This window comes from Elaeis guineensis, chromosome 9 (genome assembly GCF_000442705.2).
Source record: "Elaeis guineensis isolate ETL-2024a chromosome 9, EG11, whole genome shotgun sequence".
Taxonomy (NCBI): domain Eukaryota; kingdom Viridiplantae; phylum Streptophyta; class Magnoliopsida; order Arecales; family Arecaceae; genus Elaeis; species Elaeis guineensis.
Window position 1 is genome coordinate 10,741,031 of NC_026001.2, and position 21,129 is coordinate 10,762,159.

Sequence of the window (21,129 nt, forward strand, 5' to 3'; positions counted from 1 at the left end):
ACCAGCCAGAGACTTCATCGTATTGATCGACGAGGGAGAGCTCGATTGACTGGCGTATCAGATATGCAGAATACATCGATATTTGGGACGCACGTCGAGATCACGTTGTTCATGGTGATCCTATTTTGAAAGGCCGTTCATATACCGATGACTACATGGCTTGGTTTTTTAGCATTACGGTGCGAGTCATTGGACAGCCTCGGTATGCAATTTTCGGATACGAGGGTGAGAGTTGTACTGTGCGTCTTTTGGTAAGATTACGAAAATTACTTTATGTTATTTATGTTATATTTTTATTTTATATTTTACAGTATACTGACTGTTTTATTTTTATTTTATAGATTGATTCTATGTCGGATCTTGTGTTGGACGCTTGTCGTGCTTTATCTACGATTGATGAGGACGAACGGATTCGGATACTGTGGGAGATAGAGAGAACAAGTTCCGAAATATTGGTGACGATTGGTGTTGATCCATATAGCTGTGCCCTTGGTATGGAGCAGTCCCGACGCCAGATATGAGATATACGCCGTCACCATATGTTCCACATATGCCATCACCGCATATTCCACAGATGTCATCATTAGATGCTGCACAGATGCCACCGCCTTTTGATCCACAGATGGCAGTGCCTTCTTCTTCCTACATCTCCCAGATGACATCATCGAGTACCACTTGATCACATGAGTATGGTACTTTCTTTTCAAGTCCATCCGTGTATCTAGATGAGAGGGTTGAGCGGGTCGCTCAGTCCGTAGATGATCCGACAGCATCAGTTATTCTTGAGCAGCATGATCAGCAGATCTCCTCCACTGATATAGGGGAGGAGCCATCACAGCAGGAGCAGGAGCAGCCGGCGAGAACCTTCCTGAGAAGGTCCAAGCGACCACGGGCACCGCGACGTCCTTGTGGGACTTAGTCTTTGTTAGATTTGTACTTAGTATTTTTTAAATTTTTATTGTACTATTTTTTGTACGTTTGATATTTTTATTCTATTTAATAATATTAAATATTAATTTTATTTTATATTATTTAATTTCAAATGATCGGATATTATGCTTTGTGCATATGGATACACATACTCGAATGTGTCTTAGAACATTAGGAGAGAAAAAGTTATGCTAAAAGGATTACAGAAATTATAACGTAAATAATAATAATATATCGAATAATTTAATTATGAGATGAATCGGATCGTATTGGTACATCTCGATCTGATACAGGCATGAACAGGTACGTATGGTGTGGTATGAAAAAAAATTAATTAATTTTAAATAGAGAAAGTAATTTGAAATGATGTTTCTTATTTGAATTATATTTTTTATTTTAATTAAAATTAAAAATTTTATTTCTTTCAAATTTAAATTTAAAATTATAATTATAATTTTTTTTATTTTTTTAAATTCATGGCTTCTTTATGGTACTTTTTATTTTTTTAATTTATTATTTTTTTGATATTTTTTTTAAAAAAAATAATTTTAAATGAAAAAAATAATTTGAAATGATATTTTTTATTTGAATTAAAATTAAAATTTTTCTTTAAATTCAAAATTATACCTTATATTTTTTACCATTTCTTTCTCATCTTTTCTTTTTTTATGGTATATTTTATTTCTTTAATTTTTTAAGATTTTCTTTGAAATATTTTTTGTAAGAACAAATTTTAAAAGGAGAAAATAATTTGAAATTATCTTTTTTATTTGAATTAAAATTAAAATTTTTATTTTTTAAATTTTAAAGTTATAATTTATATTTTTTCTCATTTTTTCCCCTTTTTTTATCTTTTTGGCATTTTTTTAGGTATTTTCTTCCTTTATTTAGAATATTTTTTAAAAAATTAAATTTATATTAATTTAGTTATTTAACATGATGTTTTTTATTTGAATTATAATTAAAATTTTTATTTCTTAAAATTCAAAATTATACCTTATATTTTTTTACCATTTCTTTCTCATCTTTTTTTTATTCTATATTTTATTTCTTTAATTTTTTAAGATTTTCTTTGAAATATTTTTTGTAAGAAAAAATTTTAAAAGGAGAAAATAATTTGAAATTATCTTTTTTATTTGAATTAAAATTAAAATTTTTTATTTTTCAAAATTTAAATTTATAATTTATATTTTTTTCTCATTTTTTTTCTTTTGTTATCTTTTTGGCATTTTTTAGGTATTTTCTTCCTTTATTTAGAATATTTTTTAAAAAATTAAATTTATATTAATTTAGTTATTTAAAATGATATTTTTTATTTGAATTATAATTAAAATTTTTATTTCTTAAAATTTAAAATTATAAATTTTATTTTTGAATTAGAATTACAATTCCTATTTTTTTTCAATTCTATTCTATTCCCTTTTTTCTTTTTTTTATGGTGTTTTTTATTTTTTTACATCAATTTTTTTTTCTTTAGATATTTTTTTCAAAAAATAATTTTAAAGGGAGAAAATAATTTGAAATGATATTTTTTATTTGAATTAAAATTAAAATTTTTATTTTTTTTAAATTTTTAATTTATAATTTTTAATTAAAATTTTTATTTTTTTTAAATTTAAAATTATAATTTTTATTTTTTTCGTATTTCTTTCTCATTTTTTTTCTATGATATTTTTAATTTTTTAAATTTTTAAGATTTTTGTTTAGAGATTTTTTTAAAAAAATTAATTTGAAAAGAAAAAATAATTTAAAATTATCTTTTTTATTTAAATTAAAAATTTAAATTTTTATATTTTATAATTTATTCAAAATTAAGTTTTTTATTTATTTATAAATTTAAATTATAAATTTTATTTTTTTTAATTTTTTTAGAAAAAATTAGAAAATACTATTTTGAATGATATTTTTAAAAATATTATTTAAAATGATGTTTTTAATTTTTTTTTTGAATGACGTCTACGTAAAAAATGGGAGTGACGTGGTCTTGATAAAACGTCATTCAAAATGACATTTTATCATTTTTACATTAGATTCATAAATAAATTAAAATTTAAATTATTTAAATAAATAAATATTTTTTTTTTTTTTTGTATTACTTAAGAAAAGGACTCCGCCTTCCGTCTACTTCTCCGTTAGTCAAACGCCAAGTGTTGCAGTCGCCACACGGAATCCACTACATGCACAGAATCTTGCACAATCCCCCTTCCCCTCTTACCCACCATCCGATCCTTCCACTATCAATCCAACGCTCCAACTTCATCCACTTTCAGGGGTATTTTGGGAAACAAAAATATAATGGAATAAATCTCCTCCGGCTCGGAATCCATTTGCGGAGACCCCTAACATCTCAACGGACGCCTCGTCTCGCTTCGCCGGAAGGGATCGCCGACCTCTCGATGTTGATGGATTCGGGATGCAGACTTTCTTCTCAGCCGATTGTCTCCTCCTCCGTGCCGTCCGATCTGAAGAACTTCGCGTCCCACCCATACGATTCCTCGTTCTTGGTCCGATCGATACCTTGGTTTCGAGAACTGTGGATTGGGGTCTCAGAATAGCGCGACAAGGCATGCCCTAATTTTTTTTGATTTCTCTGCGATTTCGTGACTTTTAGAATTTATAAACCTAATTTAGGAAGAGTTTCTCGAGATTTGATTAGGTTTTTTTATTTGCAATTTTTAAGGACTTGTTTTTGCCTTCGCGTAAAGATTATTCGATAAAAATGAATTTTTGTCGAATCTATATTTTTCTGATGATTTTATTTTGATGTAATAGAGGTAGTTTCAGGAATTCGTTATTTTTTACTTTTAATTCATATTTCTTGATTTATTTTTGTTTCTTATTTCAGTATAACATCTCTTTGTTGGCATATATTTTTTTCAGTTTAAAATTTTTATGAAAATTTGAGATATTTTTAAAATTAGATAATAATTTGACTGAGTTGAGAAGAATAATATAACTGTATCGGTGGATTTAATTTTTCATAAAAAATCTTTCTTCTTCTTCCGGGGTTGGCTGAAGTTATATTTTGAAGCTTGGATACTAAGAATTGGTTTAGACGAAATTTCTTAGATCTTTTCTATCTTATTAGCTGAGTTTAGAAATCAAGGTGGTAGATATCAGTTATAATAGCCTTTATGATTTCGTTATACTGTCACTCAGTTTTATATAAACTTATGCTTGATAACCGCTTGTTGTTAGATTGAAAAAGCTTCTGCGAACTGGTTGAGTCGAATTTGTTGGGCAACTTGCGTGTTTAATTTTTTCTCATACTGGGCTGGAAGATTGAAGAACTATTATGCAAGACATACATTATTTTTCATGAATCATGCCTGGTGATAGTCTGTTTGGTTTCTAAGATGACCATCACGAGAAGTCCATTAAATTCAAATATGCAGCAGCCTAGGGTCCGCACTCCTGGTTGGGCTGCCTTTGATCGCAAGCAGCGAGCGAAAGATGGTAACTTGCCTGAATGTGATGCTGATCCTTTCCCATCCATCTCCAACATAACTTCTTCTGGTTCTGCCACAAGTTTGGAGACAAACAATAGCACAAGTATGAAGTCTTTTTCTTCGGTAGTTCGCCCGCATGTAAAATGCCCACTATTTGTGAATGACCAGAAAAGTGGACTTTTAAACGATAATTCTGGTGGGAGACATCTAGATGATCAAGTGACTGCGGAAAATAATGTAAATCCTGCTGTTAAGATGCTTAAAGATCTCCATAGTTGGGCTGATCAAAATTTGATTAAGGACGTATTAGCTGCTGTGAATGATGATGTGGACCAAGCTTCTGTTCTTCTCAAAGCAATGGTTTCACCTGACTCCAAAATAGAGAAGACTAGCTGTTCTGACCTGATCTCTTCTATCAGCACTAAAGATAAATTCTCGGGTGAAAACCTTTCGATAGATAATAAACTGTCAGATGGTGCAGATGAGGTGCTAATATCAAGGAAAGACCCAAGCATTTTTGTGAATGATAATACTAAATTTTCAGTGGAGAGCATGCCAGTTAAAAATAAGCAATCAGATAGTGCACATGAGGCGCTAATTCCAAGGAGATTGTCCTCTGTACCTGCTGAACCTGAGTGGGAAGAAAATGACGTCTACTTAAGTCACCGAAAGGATGCAATAAAGATGGTGAGGTATGATTGCCTCACATGTAGATTTTATTTATTTGATCTCCAAATTAGTTTTGTTATGTTTATCATTGTTATTTTTGTGCTTTTTATCAAAGTTTACGAAGATACACCACTCACATGCATCTATGTTAAGACATGATTGCATCAAATAAAAGTCTTCAGAAGCTACAATAATAAAATATTTCAAATCATCTCATATGTAGATTTTATTTAATTGATCTTCAAATTATTATTGTTATTTTTATCATTGTTATTTTTTGTGCTATCTATCAAAGTTATGAGGATACAGCCGCATGCATGCAGGTTAGATATTTTCATAAAAAAAGAACATGCCTGCAACAAATAAAAGTCTTCAGAAGCTACAAATAATACTGTATTGCAGATTAATTCTGTATTTGTTTACAAGTTACAATGTGTAATTGTTTGTAAAACTGAATTTACCAAGCACAATATGTTCCTAAAGCGTGTCACTTAGAAACGGATTTGGACTTTGAATTTTTGTAGTATAGTATACAGGATGTTTTGTTTTTTCTCAAATATTGTGTTGGAAAAGTATATACTAAATGCAGGCTTTAAATTTCAAGAAGTAAGAACCCTTCTGCTGTAGTTGACATGGACGTGAATATTGCATTGCGAGAACACATTGGTGGGCGTCATTACAAATCCTGATATTCCAAATACACTGAACATGGATTTTATATCTGCAACACTAACATGAGCATAGATATGTTGGAAATAATCTAGATAATTGAAAGCATAATGTTGATATTTGACATGGGTATGCCGTGCATATCCACCAAAAGAGATAAAATTATTTATTTTTTAGATTTACGAGTAAATTGTCTACCCATTGGTGAAATGATTTTTTCCCCCATTTTTATGAAAATTTCAATTAAATTCATGTTTAATACATGCTTTTCTCAAACATTGTTGTGCTGCCTGCGCTTGTCTGATATAATGGTATTGCTCCTTGGTTAATTTGTTGTACTGTTTCATAAAATTTGTGCTATGGGTCATTCTTAATTTTAAGCTTGTGATTGATGTATGTTGTCATACTTATTTTTCTTACTTCCGGAAAAAAGATCATATGATATTTAAGCTCTTTTACGGTATGTGAACATACCTAGACATATTATGGTGCTTGAGGTGGGGCTCAAAGACAAGATTCTATTTATCTGAGTCAACATTGTTGTGTATAAATTGCACCAGTCCTTCCATGTCTGCTGCTTACATTACTTGGCAGTTGTTATATTTATCAAATCTTTTTTGCAACTATTATAACCCAAGGATTGATTTGCAGTAAAGAAGTGTTTGCAATCCACATTTTAGGCATGCATTGTGGAATTGCAAACTTTTAAGCCTTGAACATGGTCTTCAAGGTTAGAACATGAATGCTGTGTCATTAAGTTCTGTATCTTTTTGTGCTGTTCCTCTGCAAACTTCCATATGCAGCTGTAAGCTTTGCTGGTTGTAAACTTAGGCAAATGGATTGCACGAGCTGAATATAAGCTTAGAAGAAACTCTGACAGATATTTTCATATGTACTTGGTTTATGAGAGTGCAGCAAGGAGCTCTTATTTGATATCCTATTACATATATCATATATCTAAACCACCCACCTCCCCCCATGCATGGGTCTCTCTTTTCAGCCCCAAGGTACATGCACAAAAGGACCACATCGAGAAATAAAGGAAATAATCCAGGTTCCATATTATTAATAAGTGCAAAAAAAGGTTTTGAAAGAAGGAAAATAAGGAGATAAGAGCTTTTGTTTGATTGGATTATTCATGGTAGATATTTTCAGTAGTAGTTAGATTAATATTAAGTTTCAATTTATATGATGTTCTTGGTCAGAATTACATAATTTTATTTAACTGATGTGTTCAATTAGAAACTATTATGATTCCTTGGTCAGAATCTTTTCTAATTATGGATATGATTTGGTGGAACTATTCCATCTTGATTTGTACATTCTTCTCTATTTGTTCCCTGGCATATGATGTTCACCAAAGAAGTTGCTAGCCTACATGGAAAGGGTTTTATATAAGTGACCTAAAGGGTTCCAATGAGTTTGGATATCACTTTTCTGATCAATTTTGTTGATAGGATTGTTTAACATATTTATGTTGTTGATAGGGTGGCATCTCAGCATTCACGGGCTGCGAGTAATGCCTACTTGAGAGGTGACCATGTTTCCGCCCGTCAGCTTTCCCTGAGAGCTCAAGGAGAGCGGATGGCTGCTGAAAAGCTGAACATGAAGGCAGCAGAGACAATCTTAAGCATTAGGAACAACAATAATGACATCTGGAAGATAGATTTACACGGCCTGCATGCTTCAGAAGCTGTGAGTGCCTTGAAGGTGCGTCTGCATAAAATAGAATCCCAGGCCATTATGAGTCGTTCTGCTTCTTCTGATGAGTTAGTGAAACTGGAAGCTGGAACTGCATGCTCGGAATCATTAGAGACTACTAAAAGCTGGGAAGAGGACTCAGATGCAAAGAAGGTGAAGGCATTACCTCAGCAGAGACAGACAGTCCTGCATGTTATTACAGGTGTGAATTTAATTTACTTAATACATGTCTTGTTTGCCCTTTCTATAATTATACTGCAAGAATCCTAATCGGAGGATGGTTTTGTTTATTACAAAGAATGTTACTAGAAAGTATAAACCAGATTGTTCACAACCAGCGCTTAAGCCCTTGTGGGTGATGAACATGAACAAGGATCATGCTCATTGATGTCATGAACTTTTCATCTGTTGATACATGCCTATTATGATTGCATATACACATGGATATACATACTCATGAATGCATGGATCTACAATATGAATGCATGGTCATTTGACAAGAGGGAACCGCACAGTCTACATGGTACAGCAAATTGGAGGGTTATTTTAAATAAGTAGTTAAGTTACTGTTGGAAGATAATGTGCTGGTCCCTTTTTGGGACACTTGGTAAACATTGATGTGGTTTTATATTGTAAAGCATGAATTGTGCCGGACAAATGCATAACCAGTTTGCCAGGTATCAATTTTTGCTGCTGTATAGAAACAGGCCAGCATGAGTAATAGGTAAATGGTCCAGTGGGATGGTTGAATCGTGCATCTTATATTGTCATGTTCAATTGTTGATATTTTCTGAAAATCGTGATCTATGTAGTTGTTTATTATGACTTGCATGTTAATAGATGGTGTCGAAAAGTTCATGTAATTTCCATCTCTTCCAGGGACTGGTAACCATAGTCGAGGACAAGCTTCACTTCCGACAGTGGTCAGAAGCTTTCTTATTGAAAATGGGTAAATATTATTTCTGTTCTGGTGAACAAAAAGGATTGATTCTAATTTATGAAGATGTATATCCTGCATTTCATATTTGGTTACCCAGTTACCAACAATTTTAATACTTTCTTGCAGATACCATTTTGATGATGCAAGACCTGGTGTAATTGCCATCCGCCCCAAGTTTCGCCACAAGTGAATTATGAGATCCTGTCATTGGTTGTGTGTGATGTCATAATTTGCAATCTATTTTGGTCCATGTATGCTCTTGTGCTTCTCTTGTTAGTGGAACCTTTGAATTATCATTGTACCCTATTCTTCTTGTAAATTATGGACTTAGGAATGAAGGCCATCGTGTTCATATTGAAAAGTCGTCCTTATAATCACAGGGGCAGTACAGATCCATATAAAAATAAAATTGAAATTTTAGCATGAAGCAGAGTCAGGATGGGAAAAGATATGAATTAACAACAATTAACCTTGTGGACTTTGTGAAACATTTGTGTTCTCATTAATTGGGGTGTAACTTGTATAGCTGCGATTTCTCACTAGCTGATTAATTGGATAATCCGTGGAAAGGGCATAAGCAGTGTAGGGATTCACATATGTGGTGAGCTTCACATGTGTAAATATTTTATTGAGGTGGTTTATTGTTCATTTTGCCACCACAATTTACCTCTCTAATAGTTTGTTGCTTGTGAGTGGTGGCAAAGACAAAAATGTATTTGATTGTTGGACCTCACAAAAACTTCCCTAGCACCTGAACTGTTATCTTTTCTGTTTGAGATATCTTTTGAATTTAGTTTGCTAAATAACAAAAGGAAAGGTGACAAAGGAGGAACCGTGGAGCTTACATCTTCAAGCGTTCTAGTTCAAGCAAGATACTACCATGTTGTTTTCCTATCCGAACTAGCTTTTAATCTTTGGAGCCATGTGTGATAGAAGTTTTAGTTACCCCAAATTCTGGCATTGTTTTGTGATAATATTTTAAATCCTGCTAGAATGGGTTCGTGTTGGTCATCCTATCTATCTTGTTTTTGTGAGAAATATGTTTGGGATTTTTGTTGGACTCGGGGGAAGAAGAAAAAATAAAAAAAATAAAATAATGAAAGAAGATGAAAAAGAAAAGAAAAAAAAAAAAAGGAAGAGGAGAAGGAAAGAAAAGAAGAAAAGATAAAAGAAAGGAAAGGAAGAAAAAAGAAAGGAAAGACGAAAAGGGAGAAGAAGAAAAAGAAAGGGGAATAATAAAAGGAAAGAAAGGTTGAGAGAGGAAAAACAAAGAAAATAATGAAGAAAAAGAAAAAGATAGAAAAATTAAGAAATAAGAGGTAAAGGAAAGAAGAAAATAAAAAATAAATGATAAAAAAAATGAGAGAGAGAAGGTACTCATCACTCAACTGCATATCTATTTGCGACTCTAAGAAGAATTCAAATGAAGAATCCAACAATTTTATTACGTATATCTTAGACCATTCAATAACAAACTAGCACGTCATTCAAGAAAATGAACTTCTTCTCATTTAAAACAGTAAAAGTTGTCAACTGATCAATCAAACTTAGATAATAATATAGTTTTTTTTACTAATAGATGATGTGCTGGTTTATTATTGGATGGCCCAATATATACATAGTAGGATCGTTTTAATCAATAACTTTTCATCCAGGTCATGGTACAATAGAGGAGAGATATCAGTGCCAAACATGATGGGTCCATGGTCGCTAATCTCCTTGTGACACATAGGCCCAAAACTTTTTTGGGACCAGGTTTGGGCCCCAAAGCATATTCTTCCTAACAAGATGCTTGAGCTTTCAAAATTCTACTTGCAAGCTCTATGAAATCTGTCATGCCCAAAATTGGGATGGAAATATAGTTTCACATATAATAACTTACAAATGTAGTTAGCTGCAATGTAATTTTTTGAGAACTGACATATGTATAAAGAAGCAAATAGTGCTGCTAATTGGTTAGTCATATATATGGTGAATCATAGAGGATCCACTTTATGGATGTCTACGGCTGATCTTCCATCCTTGTTATATAATATTTTAATTTCTGATTCTCGCATATATATTTTTCTTATTTAATCAAATTATCTGATTCATCAAAAAGAAAAAAAAACTACACCTACTTGCACCCCCTGAGAAGTCTGTCATGAGCCATGCTGTGCTTTTGAATCCACTCGGCGGGTGGCGTTGCATATAATGTTGCCATGTTGGTTGCTCTCCTAGTTCTAGTTATTGAGTACATAAACCTCTCCAAATTATTGATTTGATATCAAATAGAACTACTCTCACCCGGGGCTTGAAACTACGTAGATCAAACTCTTTCACAGTTGCAACATTTGCTTATCCATTCTAATGCTACACTGAAATTCTCAAACTGTTGACCTTTCATGGTCACCGAGTGTCGACAGTTGCTTATCTATCCCAATGCCTAAACCTTAGCACTCAAGGCGTTTGTGCACCCAATTTTATTCATTCAACTCCATCTCTCAGCACTATAATCCCTTCAGCATAGAATAAAGATGTACCCTCGTTACCATCAAGGTGGCAACCCACTAGAACGGGCCACTTACTTCTAACCAAATGATTCAAATTCAAATCATGATGGATGTCGGGCTTCGATTAAATATCAGTGATACTGAAGTAACGTACTCACCCATTGGATCCCCTTATAGTGGGAAAGAGGCCGTCTATTTACCCAAATTCAATCTCAAATTAAGCATTTTCCAACGGGGGTTGGAGCCCAATGGTCACGTTTTAATCTGTCTTTTCTGAGACACAAAAAGGCATGTAGCAGCCCTACTATAACAGAAAAGTGTAATAATTAGATTATATAAATAAAAAAATTTAATTAAATCAAAAGATTAATGACAAAATTAGTTTTAGATATACTAGATTACTGAATATTTATAAGACTTGTTTGGTTCGTGGAAAGAGGAAGGAAGAAAATATGGTCAACAGAAAATAAAAAAATATCTCATATTTGGTTGAAGTTTTTAAAATAATAATAATAATAAAATAATTTTTTCATAAAAAATAAGTTTTCTATATTTCATATAAAAAAAATCCATATGGAACATGAGAAAATCACTTTTCCATCAAAGAATTGAGATAATTTTTTTCAAAAATATCCTTAGGCTTTAAGGTAGGATAAAGTCACATCTTTCTCTTATCAAGGATATAATGTGTATTTTATATAATTTTTTTAAAAAAATAAATATTCAACAAAACGTAAATTATTTTTTAGATATATCATTTTTTTATGATCCACTAAATATGTAAAAATTAATTTTTTAAATATTAACTTTTTAGAAAAAATATTTCACAGAGTAAAAATTTTTTTTACAAACCAACCAAGTTTATAGGGGCAAAATTCCCACTCTATCATTTTGTAAAAACAAAAAAAAGCAGGTTAAATCTCATCTATCCATGACAAAATCAAAATCTAGTAATCAAAATCACATAAGAAGAATGCAAAATTCTTCGTATACCGCCTGCAGTGTAGAAAATTCGATATGGAGCGCACCGCCTTATCTGATTGGGTTACATAGCTATCGCTTTTCGATGTATATTTAATGTCCATAATTTTATTTTTTTATTTAAAATTTTAAGTGATAAAAATACCTCTCTCTCTCTAAAAAAATTATGACAGTCTGTGTCAATATTGTGACGTTGAAATTATGATTTCTTGCATAGGATGTCATAACTTTTCTATCGAATGTCATAATTTTAATAGAGATATTTTTATTATTTAAAAATTTTATAAATTTTTTAATAATAAAAATATTTTTTTCTCTTATAACATCATGTGAATAAATTATAATATCGTATGTATGAAATCATAATTTCAACATAGGATGTCATAATTTCGATAAAAGATGTCATAATTTTTTTAAAAAAAATATTATTTTCATCATTCAAAATTTTAAATAAAAAAATAAAATTATAAATATTAAATACGTATTGAAAAATGATAGCTATATAGTAGGATGAGACGGAGAATTTTCTCTTCTGAATTAGACCCAAACATGCTTATCACGTGCAGAGCACGTGCCAAACGCACGTTCTCTATGAAACGGACCGAGGCGCTCGTGGCGGTACCATTCCCAGAAGAAAAGACAAGTCGAATTCGATCAATTCGCCCATTAGAACTCCGGGCCGCACCATCGGGCATCAGTCGATCACCAAGAACGTGGAGAAGCGAGGCCGAGCGAGAGCGAGAGAGAGAGAGATGACGGTGGTTCTGAAGGGAGCCGGGGCGCCGAGGACGGTGCTGATAACTGGGGTGAGCCGCGGCCTCGGGAGGGCCCTCGCCCTGGAGCTGGCCAAGCGCGGACACACCATCATCGGGTTTGCCCGCTCCCAAGAAAAGATCGACGCCCTCCTCGCCGAGCTGCCCTCCGACGACCCCGCTCCCTCCTCCTCCCCTTCCAAACACCTCATCATCCAAGCCGACGTGGTAAGTCTTCCCAAATCTTTTCCTTCTCATCAATGTCTTCTCTGTCGCAGTTCCTGATTGTTGGTGCCTGATCATTAAAATTGAAATCATTCATTCGGGCTAAGTTCTTCCCCCTCCCCTTCTTTCGAGTTTTGATGATACTAGTTGAAGAATGATGAATTGTGTTGCTTTTGATCTTGATTTGTAGAGGTCGGATAGCAGCATCAAGGAGTTGGCGAGGCTTGTCGTGGAGACGAGACGGGTGCCCGATATCATAGGTTTGTAAGCTCCCTTTCGAATGATTTGTTTCTTGCTTTTGTGACCTAACCTAGTATTAGTAAATGTAAAAAAAAAAAAAAAAAAAAAAAAGAATGGAGACGGAAAGGAAAGAGTGTCTTGTTTGGGTTTTAGGGTGTTCTCGGTTAGTTGTCAGTGTTTAAAAGGTCGAGTTATCTGTTGTTATTCTTTTTCATGGGAAATTTTGCAAATTAAATATGCCATATTTTGATTGTTTTTGACGCATCGTGTGTACCATTTGCTTTTGATACATCTTGTTCATTTTATGATTTTATTTGATAGTTTTGATATCTTCTCTGAAAATGGATGTTTGGACTTAAGTATTAGTTATCCATCTGAAAATTGTTGAAAACTAAATGATATCTACTAGTCTTTATCATTTTTTTTTGTGGGGGTGGGGAGCGTGTGGAGGGAATGGAAAAGATGATTCTGAAAGAAAAGCATTCGCTTGTGTATATGTACATTTTATGTTGTTGACTCCACTTGTATGATGCGTGTGAGCTGCCATAACATTTTTGAAGTATGCTGTTGTTTTAGACTGTACTGGTAGACGGCTCTCATTGTCGTGTTCTCTTCCGATCCTGTAAACTTAATCATACGAAGTTTATGATTATTTAGTGATCCTGGTTAATTTATTGAATTTGCTTCTAGTCAGAAAGCTATTCCAAAAATCTACTTTCCCAACTTTATTTTGTGACCTTGCTATATTTTGGCTTGTGCTGCCTTGATGGATGCGATGGGAAAAACCTTGTTTGATTCATCATAATAGTCCTATTGAACACTGATGCACTAGAAGAGAAAAAAAATCTCAATTTAGTTTCAATTTCTATATGATATCAAAATTTTATGATTCTTAAATGGATATGGTGTTTTGGATAAAAACTTACTCTCGCTTGAGAGAAAGAAGGGCATTGTTTTGTGGAAACAAGTTCCTTTTAAATGGTTGTTTAGTGATTTGTATCCCTACAAGTTTAGATGATTGCCCTGGTTTGCATCTTGCTTTCCTATTTTCATTGTTTAGTATTTCTTGTTCTTCACATTGATGGTTTTCTTTGTTGGGTTAAATGAAGGAGACTATCATGTGCTTTGTTACTTTTTTAACTGAATGATTACTTTGCTTCCACTGCCACTACATTACCGAATAGCTGAAACAAGGGTGTACTTTTACAGTAAATAATGCAGGCACAATAAACAAAAATAATAAAATATGGGATGTATCAGCAGAGGAATTTGATATGGTGATAGACACTAACATTAAGGGTGTTGCAAATATACTTCGGAACTTCCTGCCACTTATGATAGAAAAGAAGCGGGGAATTATTGTCAACACATCTTCTGGTTGGGGAAGATCAGCAGCTGCAGAGGTAATAAGATACGCTTAATGTGATTATGTTAAAAAGAATATTAATGTTTTTTTTCTTGTTCTATATTTAGTCTTTTATCTTATTTATGCTCTGAAATACACTGTTCTGGTACAGGTGGCACCCTATTGTGCTTCAAAATGGGCAATTGAGGGTCTGACACGGTCTGTTGCAAAAGAGCTGCCTCCTGGTGTGGCTGTTGTTGCACTTAGTCCTGGTGTTGTAAACACTGAAATGCTTGCCTCATGCTTTGGGAGTTCTTCTGCCCTGTATCAAACACCTGAATCATGGTACTTCTTTTCATTCATCCACATACTACTTTTTTTTTTTCTTTTTTCCAACATATCACCTTTTATTGAGACGCCAACTCACAAAAATAGGGGCCTTGCTCAGAATTTATTTTCATATTATCAAAGCATAGCTTTTGCTTGAGATGTAGACAAGACGTAGACAATGCATGTTGAGATCTTTCTTGCATATAGTTATTGCTCGCATTTTTATGCTTCATAGAAATTGGTTTCTTGGGGAGTACCAACAGAAATCCTTTAAGTTTGGTTCTTAATTTGTGAACTGTAGAATCTATCCCTGCCCAGCACCCCAACTGCGGTGGTCGGTGGTGCAGATCGGATATGGTGATTGTGTTTATTTTCTAGCTTGATGCATAAAACTTTGGAAGTTAATTAACTTTTCTTGAGGAAGTTGTATAGTTATCAAGCCATGAATACTCTTATTCCGGAATGTGACATCTTTTTTTGTTTGGTAGTTTGATTTAAAATGTCTAGGTTTTGTCTTATATCTCTGTGGTTCAACTTTCCAAATCAAAGTCTATAGAAAGAATTCAACTTGACAATAATAAAGCTTCAGCTTTTAAGGGAAGGCATTTGTATGCTTAAATTCTCTTGCAGCTTCACTAAGATATTGCTTGATAAATTGGTTCAGCCTTTGTTTAGGAACTAGCATAAGGAGATGTGAAATTCACATCAGACTAGATTGATGATGCTAGTGCAGATTCAGGGTTGTCTGTGTCTCTGTGATCTGAATCACAATATTACCAAAGAATGAAAGGTAAAGATTTTTGTAGACAATTTAAATTAAAAAAATAAAGAACTAGATAATATATTTAGAATTATTCGTTAAGAGATCAAAAGTTTTCTGTCTTACAAAAGCTCATGTGATCCCAGAATGAAAAAATTGAGGCGGCATTTGGAATTAAGAATTAAAAAAGATATGTGCATGATAATTAGGACACAGTTTCTTGGTGAAACACAAAGCTATAATGCCTGGTCCACGACAACCCTTGCTTTCTTGCAGTTTTCGTAGGCTGGAACTAATGCACAAGAAATCTTAACTTTGTGGAAGAAAAGGAAGCATTACAATATTGGTGGGGTCAAGAGAGTGAGTGAGTGAGTGAGAGAGAGAGAGAGAGAGAGAGAGAGAGAGAGAGAGAGAGGCTGTGGGGGTTTATAATTTGGTAAGAACTAGAAGGGCAGCATTCCCAGTGTTCACAATTAGAAATCTATAGTGGGGAAAAGATGGACAATTTTACTTAACCTGTTCATTTTGCTCCCCTCTTTCCCCCTGCTGTGGGAAGAGAGAAATAAGTTCAACACCAATGAATATTAGGAAGTGGTGGGATAATGCTGCCAAAGAAATAAAGTTGTTGTCAGCAGGCGGGAGGCATCTTGGTGGATGTTTTTATAAGGTGATTGGTCATATTCCTTCCAAGCCTATTGAATTTGTAGATGACACAAAAAATATGTTACATAAAGTGAAAGAATCATTGGTGCTGATTTTATTTTTGGAAGAGATCTACTACATCCATGAAACTTTAAAGAAAAAACAACAAAACTCATAGAAAGTCAAGATAATTGATAATAATGACAATCAAAGTTCAGGGATGAGAAAGTAGTAGTGTATCCATATAAGGAAAACGAAAAGAATGTTGTTTTGGATTAAAACAAATAATTTCAGGATGTAACTTCAGATATCCTGGATGAATTTGTCATAGTTATATACATTTTTTTGGTAGGCCAACATATCTCATAAATGTTCAATCTTCAATAGGAGTCAATTTTGATTGAGTTTTCTGTTTAGCTTGTTTTAAGTAATCAAGTTTTGTCATGTATGAAGCTATGGTCCATCTAGCGTATTAGGTCATCACCTTTCCTAAAATCCTACTAAAGATGCCTAATGAATCAAGTTCAGTTGTTGGTGATATGTTGAATGTAGAAAAAAAAATCATTAGTATGTCTATGATGTCTTCTTATTGTTGCAGTTCTAATAATATCTTATTAAGAACAATTTTTTTTTTTCCTTTTGAGAAAGAGTTCAGGTACTTGAACCCACTTTCAGAGGATGAAAAATTAATTTCTTGGTTGAAAAATCAAGAAACCCATGAAAATCTTTGAGAAACTTTTGATTTATTAATATAAAATAAAGAGGAAACTTACATTTAATGTTCTTGATAATTCATTTTTGGCAATTGGGAAATTAATCCTCTACATGTGTATTTTATACCCTGTACCAACACCTTACCTGATATAGTTCTGGGTTGATATGGTACCGGCACATTTGGGGATGCTCCTTCATGACACATGGGATGTTAGGCATCCTAATACTTTAGTATTTATACTGGTTTTGATGATTCTTCAGATTCTTTAGTCTCTTTGTTGGGATTTTTTAGCCTCTTAAATAGCTATGCTAATTAGATGCCCCTGAAATACTGTGTTGTAGGTTGATCTCTATCCTACACACATTGGAGTGTCATGATGTCAAAAGAAGAAATTTTTAGCATGTGTCCATTGTTTGCTTAATTTTTCGCCAAATAAATGGCAAAAAGGGGATGCTAGATGACCTTACTGACTGTGCAATGGTTCTGGCATAAATAAGTCCGAATTTAAGTGAGGGGAGGCTGGATCCAGGTACCTCCTCTTCCTTCTTCCTCTCCTTCCTCTCCTCTCCCTTCCTTTCGTTCGTCTCTTTCCGTCTTTCCTTGGCTCCCTCACATGATTGAGCCAAGAAAAGAAATGAGAACCAAGAGATGCTCTCTTTTTCTGTACATCGGACATTGCTACTCTCAGTTATCAGGCAGCCTAGCTAGCGAACTAGAAAGTCTCAAGTAGTACCGACGGAGAATGCTAGTATGTTCTAGTTTATAAGTGAACTATAGTTCCTGGGTGTCCCATGTTCCATTCTCTCATCAAAATAGTATGGTCCTAGTGGGATGTGGCAATTCCATCGAGATGGGAGTCCTTGCCTCTATATTTCTCAGTCTTGAAGGGACAATTCAGGTTAGTTTATTTAATTGATAAATAATTGAAAATCAATTGGAGAAAAGAGAAAAACAATTCTTTTTGACAAAATACTCCATGATTACAAGATAAGCTACAGAAGGAATTGGTTCATGTGAGTGAAGGAAAGGAGGTTGGTCGTAGGGGTGAAGAGGCATGAGAGGCAAAAAAAAGTTGGACTGGAGTGAGAGACACTCATTTTTTCTCGATATAAAATTTGATGCCACTCAACAATCTATGAGTGTACTTGAGAAGCCCTTTTCCAACTATCTGCAGTTATCTTGATAAACATACTACTCATCACTCAATTCATATTAAGATATACTGCATTTCTTACCATTTCCTTTTCAAAGAAGGGGGTCCAAAGGGGTGAAGAAGCATCAGAAGGCAAAAGAAGTTGAAGGACTGTAGTGGGAAATGCTTACTTTTCCTCAATATAAATCTGGTACCACTCAACAATCTATGACTATACGTGACGGGCCCTTTTCCAATTTGCAGTCAGCTTGATAAACTTACCATTTCATTACTCATTCATCAAGATATACTGCCTTTTTTACCATCTGCTTTCCAAGTTCTCCCCGAAAAAACTTTTGTCGGTGTTCTTGGGTTTGCCTTCTTCCTTCTTATCGTTTCAGAACTTTTTATTGAGACCTCTTCAGATATTCAGTGTACGTGTCCACACTAGCTCAGTTGGTTTCCAGCTGTTTAATCAAACTAGGTCTTATTTAAACTAGTTTGTCCGAACAAGTTGTATGCATGGACTTATTTGTTTTAATCATGAACTCTTGATTAACTCAGAACTATATTCCATGATTTGAGATCTTGGTTACCTGGTTGGTATACTTTAAATTCCATTCTTGTTCCTTTGGTTTTGGCATATCCTATGCATGTGACAGCACAAACATGGAAAATCTTCTATTATCTCATTTTCAAAATTCCTTAAAAATTTTCCCCCCTATTTTTGAAAATGTGAATCTGTTAAGAAATAAAGAAGTCAGTTGAGATAACCAAAAAGAGAGAGGATTTCTAAGATGGAAGGAAATTCGGAATTCTGTGGTAAAATTCAAGAAAATAAAAGAAGGATACGATGGAGTTCATGCCCCCCCACGGCACCTTAGAGCAGGGGCGCCACATCCTAAGTGAAGAACTTGTTCCTTGGAGTTGGGCTTTGCTGTGGTCTGATTTTAAGAGTTATCTTTATTATATAATAGATATATTAAAGTGCATCTAAAGCTTGCCCCTTGTTCGTTCTAGAGATCACGTATTCCAACCAATTCCAAATTTCTCTTGAACATATTGATCAGTTTATCACGAAAAGGAATACCGATTGGATCTTTAAAGAACTTTGGATTTTAAGTATGGGATGATATATCAGAGTATACTGTTAGATCTCCAACAACTGTTAGCATAGTTGGTTGGCGATGCTTGCCCTTCAGGTAGTCCAAGGTTCAAATCCTGGTTATGGATTGCCAAAAAAAAAGAGGGAAAAAAGGAATGTACTGTTAGATCTCTTCATGCTTGTTATTTACTGTGATTTATGTTTTCCATATTGAGAATCAAGGAGCAAGAAGGTGCTCACGCAGATCTTTGGTTGGCTGTACGTTATTTTGGGAAGAATATTGTATCTTTTCACCTTCAGAAGCACTTCCCCACAAGGTGTGTCCTTTCTAAGAATGTGGAAAAATCAGTGGATGTGTTGTCCTTTTGTTGTCAGTGTTGACAAATTGGCTTGCTTTTCTCCTGGCTATGTTGTGTGAATTTAGGGTCTAATCAGCTTGTTATTAAATGGTGTGCCAGTTAAATTTTTAGCGAATCTGTACTTACTGTGCTTGTTGCTCGTTTCTATAAATTAGAATTTATCCATGTAATTTCAATCCACCTTATTAGTATTAAGAGCCTGAGATTAACTATTTAGGCCCTTTGATCTGGAATACGGACAAATGAATGTATGGTTGATTCTTTTATTCTACTTATTCTATATGATAACTTTGGGAATTGGTGGACCTTCCAGCTGAATGTTGGAAATATGTTTTGTCATGCATGTTGCACTTTTACGGATAACAGGTTTTCTTAAATTGTTTTCTCATGTTAAAGGTGTCAATTTGGCAACGTATAATCTACTTCAGATTTAAAGTAGGATCCAGTTTTCAGCTACACCAGCTGTATAGGGCTACACATAAGCTGATGCTATTATAGTATGCTAACATCTTTTCGTATCACTATATTAGTCATGTGTGCATGCCTCAATTCAAGGAAGTTGGCTCGTTCTGATCTTTTTCTCTCCTTTTTTTTTTTTTTGCCCAATTGGTTAGGGCCCCAAAGGCAGCTACATTTATACTAAATCTTACAGTGGAAGATAATGGTGCTTCACTCACCGTGTGATGACAGCATGGCTCACTCTATTACCACTCCCTTGGTATCACTGCTTAACTCTGACATTTTAGTTACAATTTCAGGGAACTCTATATGATTTCTTTCATAACTACTGTTTTATGGATTTGTTGTTACAAATATCTTGAGTTGTGAAACAACTGGCATTTTGATAATTTCTGGAACTCACGACCGACGCAGACGAAAGAAATGTAGAATTAACCTGTATTCCTTTAAGCATGAACATATCTGGCTGACAACAAGTGCAAACAAAACTTTTGCCGTGTTCATTATGATGTGAACTTAAAACTTTGCAATGAACTGACATGGACCTGTACTTTCGAAAAGACCATAAATCACCGAACCACATTTCATTAAATTCTAGTAAAGGATGGTTCCTTGGAATTGGAAATTTCTTACTGAGAACGCTTTAAAGCTATTGTTTCATCGAGCAATTTTATGAAGTTTGCTGCAGTGTATGTCCATCGGTCAAAGGCACCATCATCAAAGTTGTCAGCTGTTGAATGTTATTTTGAAGGGGCTGTACATGTAAGGTTGTGTGATTCATCAGATACGTTTCCCATGCCCATGGGTATGCACGCTGACAGCTCGAGGAAAGGTGGAACAGACGGTTCGGATGAAATTTATCTGCTTGCTTTGTTTGTAAATTATAATACCCCATCAGTTGGAGGATGCTCATTTTGTATCCTCTGAGCTTGGGTAATTATATTCCACTGCGTCTACGACGGAGGTATCCGCCACCCCAAAAAGGAGGGATCTTTCCCTACAAACTATGTACGGTACTAGAAAACATTTGAGCTGGAGTTTTTGAGGCTTGTTGTTATTCTTATCTTTCGTTAGGAACTACCTCCGCGGGATAATATTTGTTCATCAGAAGACGCAGAAGAATGAAGTACGCATAGTATTTGTTCATCAAATAAGTTCTCCCAATCTATCTTCTGTTCGTTATATTCAAACGTCCTAATGCAATCAACTTATATTTTTCTTGGTACCGTTTCTC

General features: G+C 34.0%; 2 protein-coding genes across 3 annotated transcripts; both read left to right on the forward strand.

Moving 5' to 3' along the window:
• Positions 1 to 3,259: 3,259 nt before the first annotated feature.
• Positions 3,260 to 8,781, forward strand: LOC105051681 (uncharacterized). Its single transcript, XM_073243519.1, has 5 exons — positions 3,260 to 3,494; positions 4,129 to 5,071; positions 7,205 to 7,620; positions 8,298 to 8,367; positions 8,485 to 8,781. The coding sequence occupies exons 2-5, from the start codon at positions 4,287 to 4,289 to the stop codon at positions 8,546 to 8,548; spliced, it is 1,335 nt and encodes a 444-aa protein (XP_073099620.1). The 5' UTR covers positions 3,260 to 3,494; positions 4,129 to 4,286; the 3' UTR covers positions 8,549 to 8,781.
• Positions 8,782 to 12,467: 3,686 nt separating this feature from the next.
• LOC105051680 (NADPH-dependent pterin aldehyde reductase) lies at positions 12,468 to 21,026 on the forward strand. 2 transcript variants are annotated; one of them, XM_073243393.1, is made up of 6 exons: positions 12,468 to 12,811; positions 12,999 to 13,068; positions 14,258 to 14,451; positions 14,566 to 14,738; positions 20,051 to 20,154; positions 20,574 to 21,026. In XM_073243393.1, the coding sequence occupies exons 1-5, from the start codon at positions 12,584 to 12,586 to the stop codon at positions 20,118 to 20,120; spliced, it is 735 nt and encodes a 244-aa protein (XP_073099494.1). In that variant the 5' UTR covers positions 12,468 to 12,583; the 3' UTR covers positions 20,121 to 20,154; positions 20,574 to 21,026. The 2 variants fall into 2 exon arrangements, with proteins under 2 accessions (XP_073099494.1, XP_010930522.3); XM_010932220.4 differs by lacking the exon at positions 20,574 to 21,026 and having other exon boundaries at positions 20,051 to 20,513.
• The last annotated feature ends 103 nt before the right edge of the window (positions 21,027 to 21,129 follow it).

Excerpts from the sequence above, each read along its gene's own strand:
- LOC105051681 (XM_073243519.1), top strand. The coding sequence starts at position 4,287 with ATGACCATCACGAGAAGTCCATTAAATTCAAATATGCAGCAGCCTAGG. Across the intron at positions 5,072-7,204 it reads GATGCAATAAAGATGGTGAG|GGTGGCATCTCAGCATTCAC; the intron begins GTATGATTGCCT and ends TGTTGTTGATAG. Across the intron at positions 8,368-8,484 it reads AGCTTTCTTATTGAAAATGG|ATACCATTTTGATGATGCAA; the intron begins GTAAATATTATT and ends ACTTTCTTGCAG.
- LOC105051680 (XM_073243393.1), top strand. The coding sequence starts at position 12,584 with ATGACGGTGGTTCTGAAGGGAGCCGGGGCGCCGAGGACGGTGCTGATA. Across the intron at positions 14,452-14,565 it reads GAAGATCAGCAGCTGCAGAG|GTGGCACCCTATTGTGCTTC; the intron begins GTAATAAGATAC and ends GTTCTGGTACAG. Across the intron at positions 14,739-20,050 it reads TATCAAACACCTGAATCATG|GGCCCCAAAGGCAGCTACAT; the intron begins GTACTTCTTTTC and ends CCAATTGGTTAG.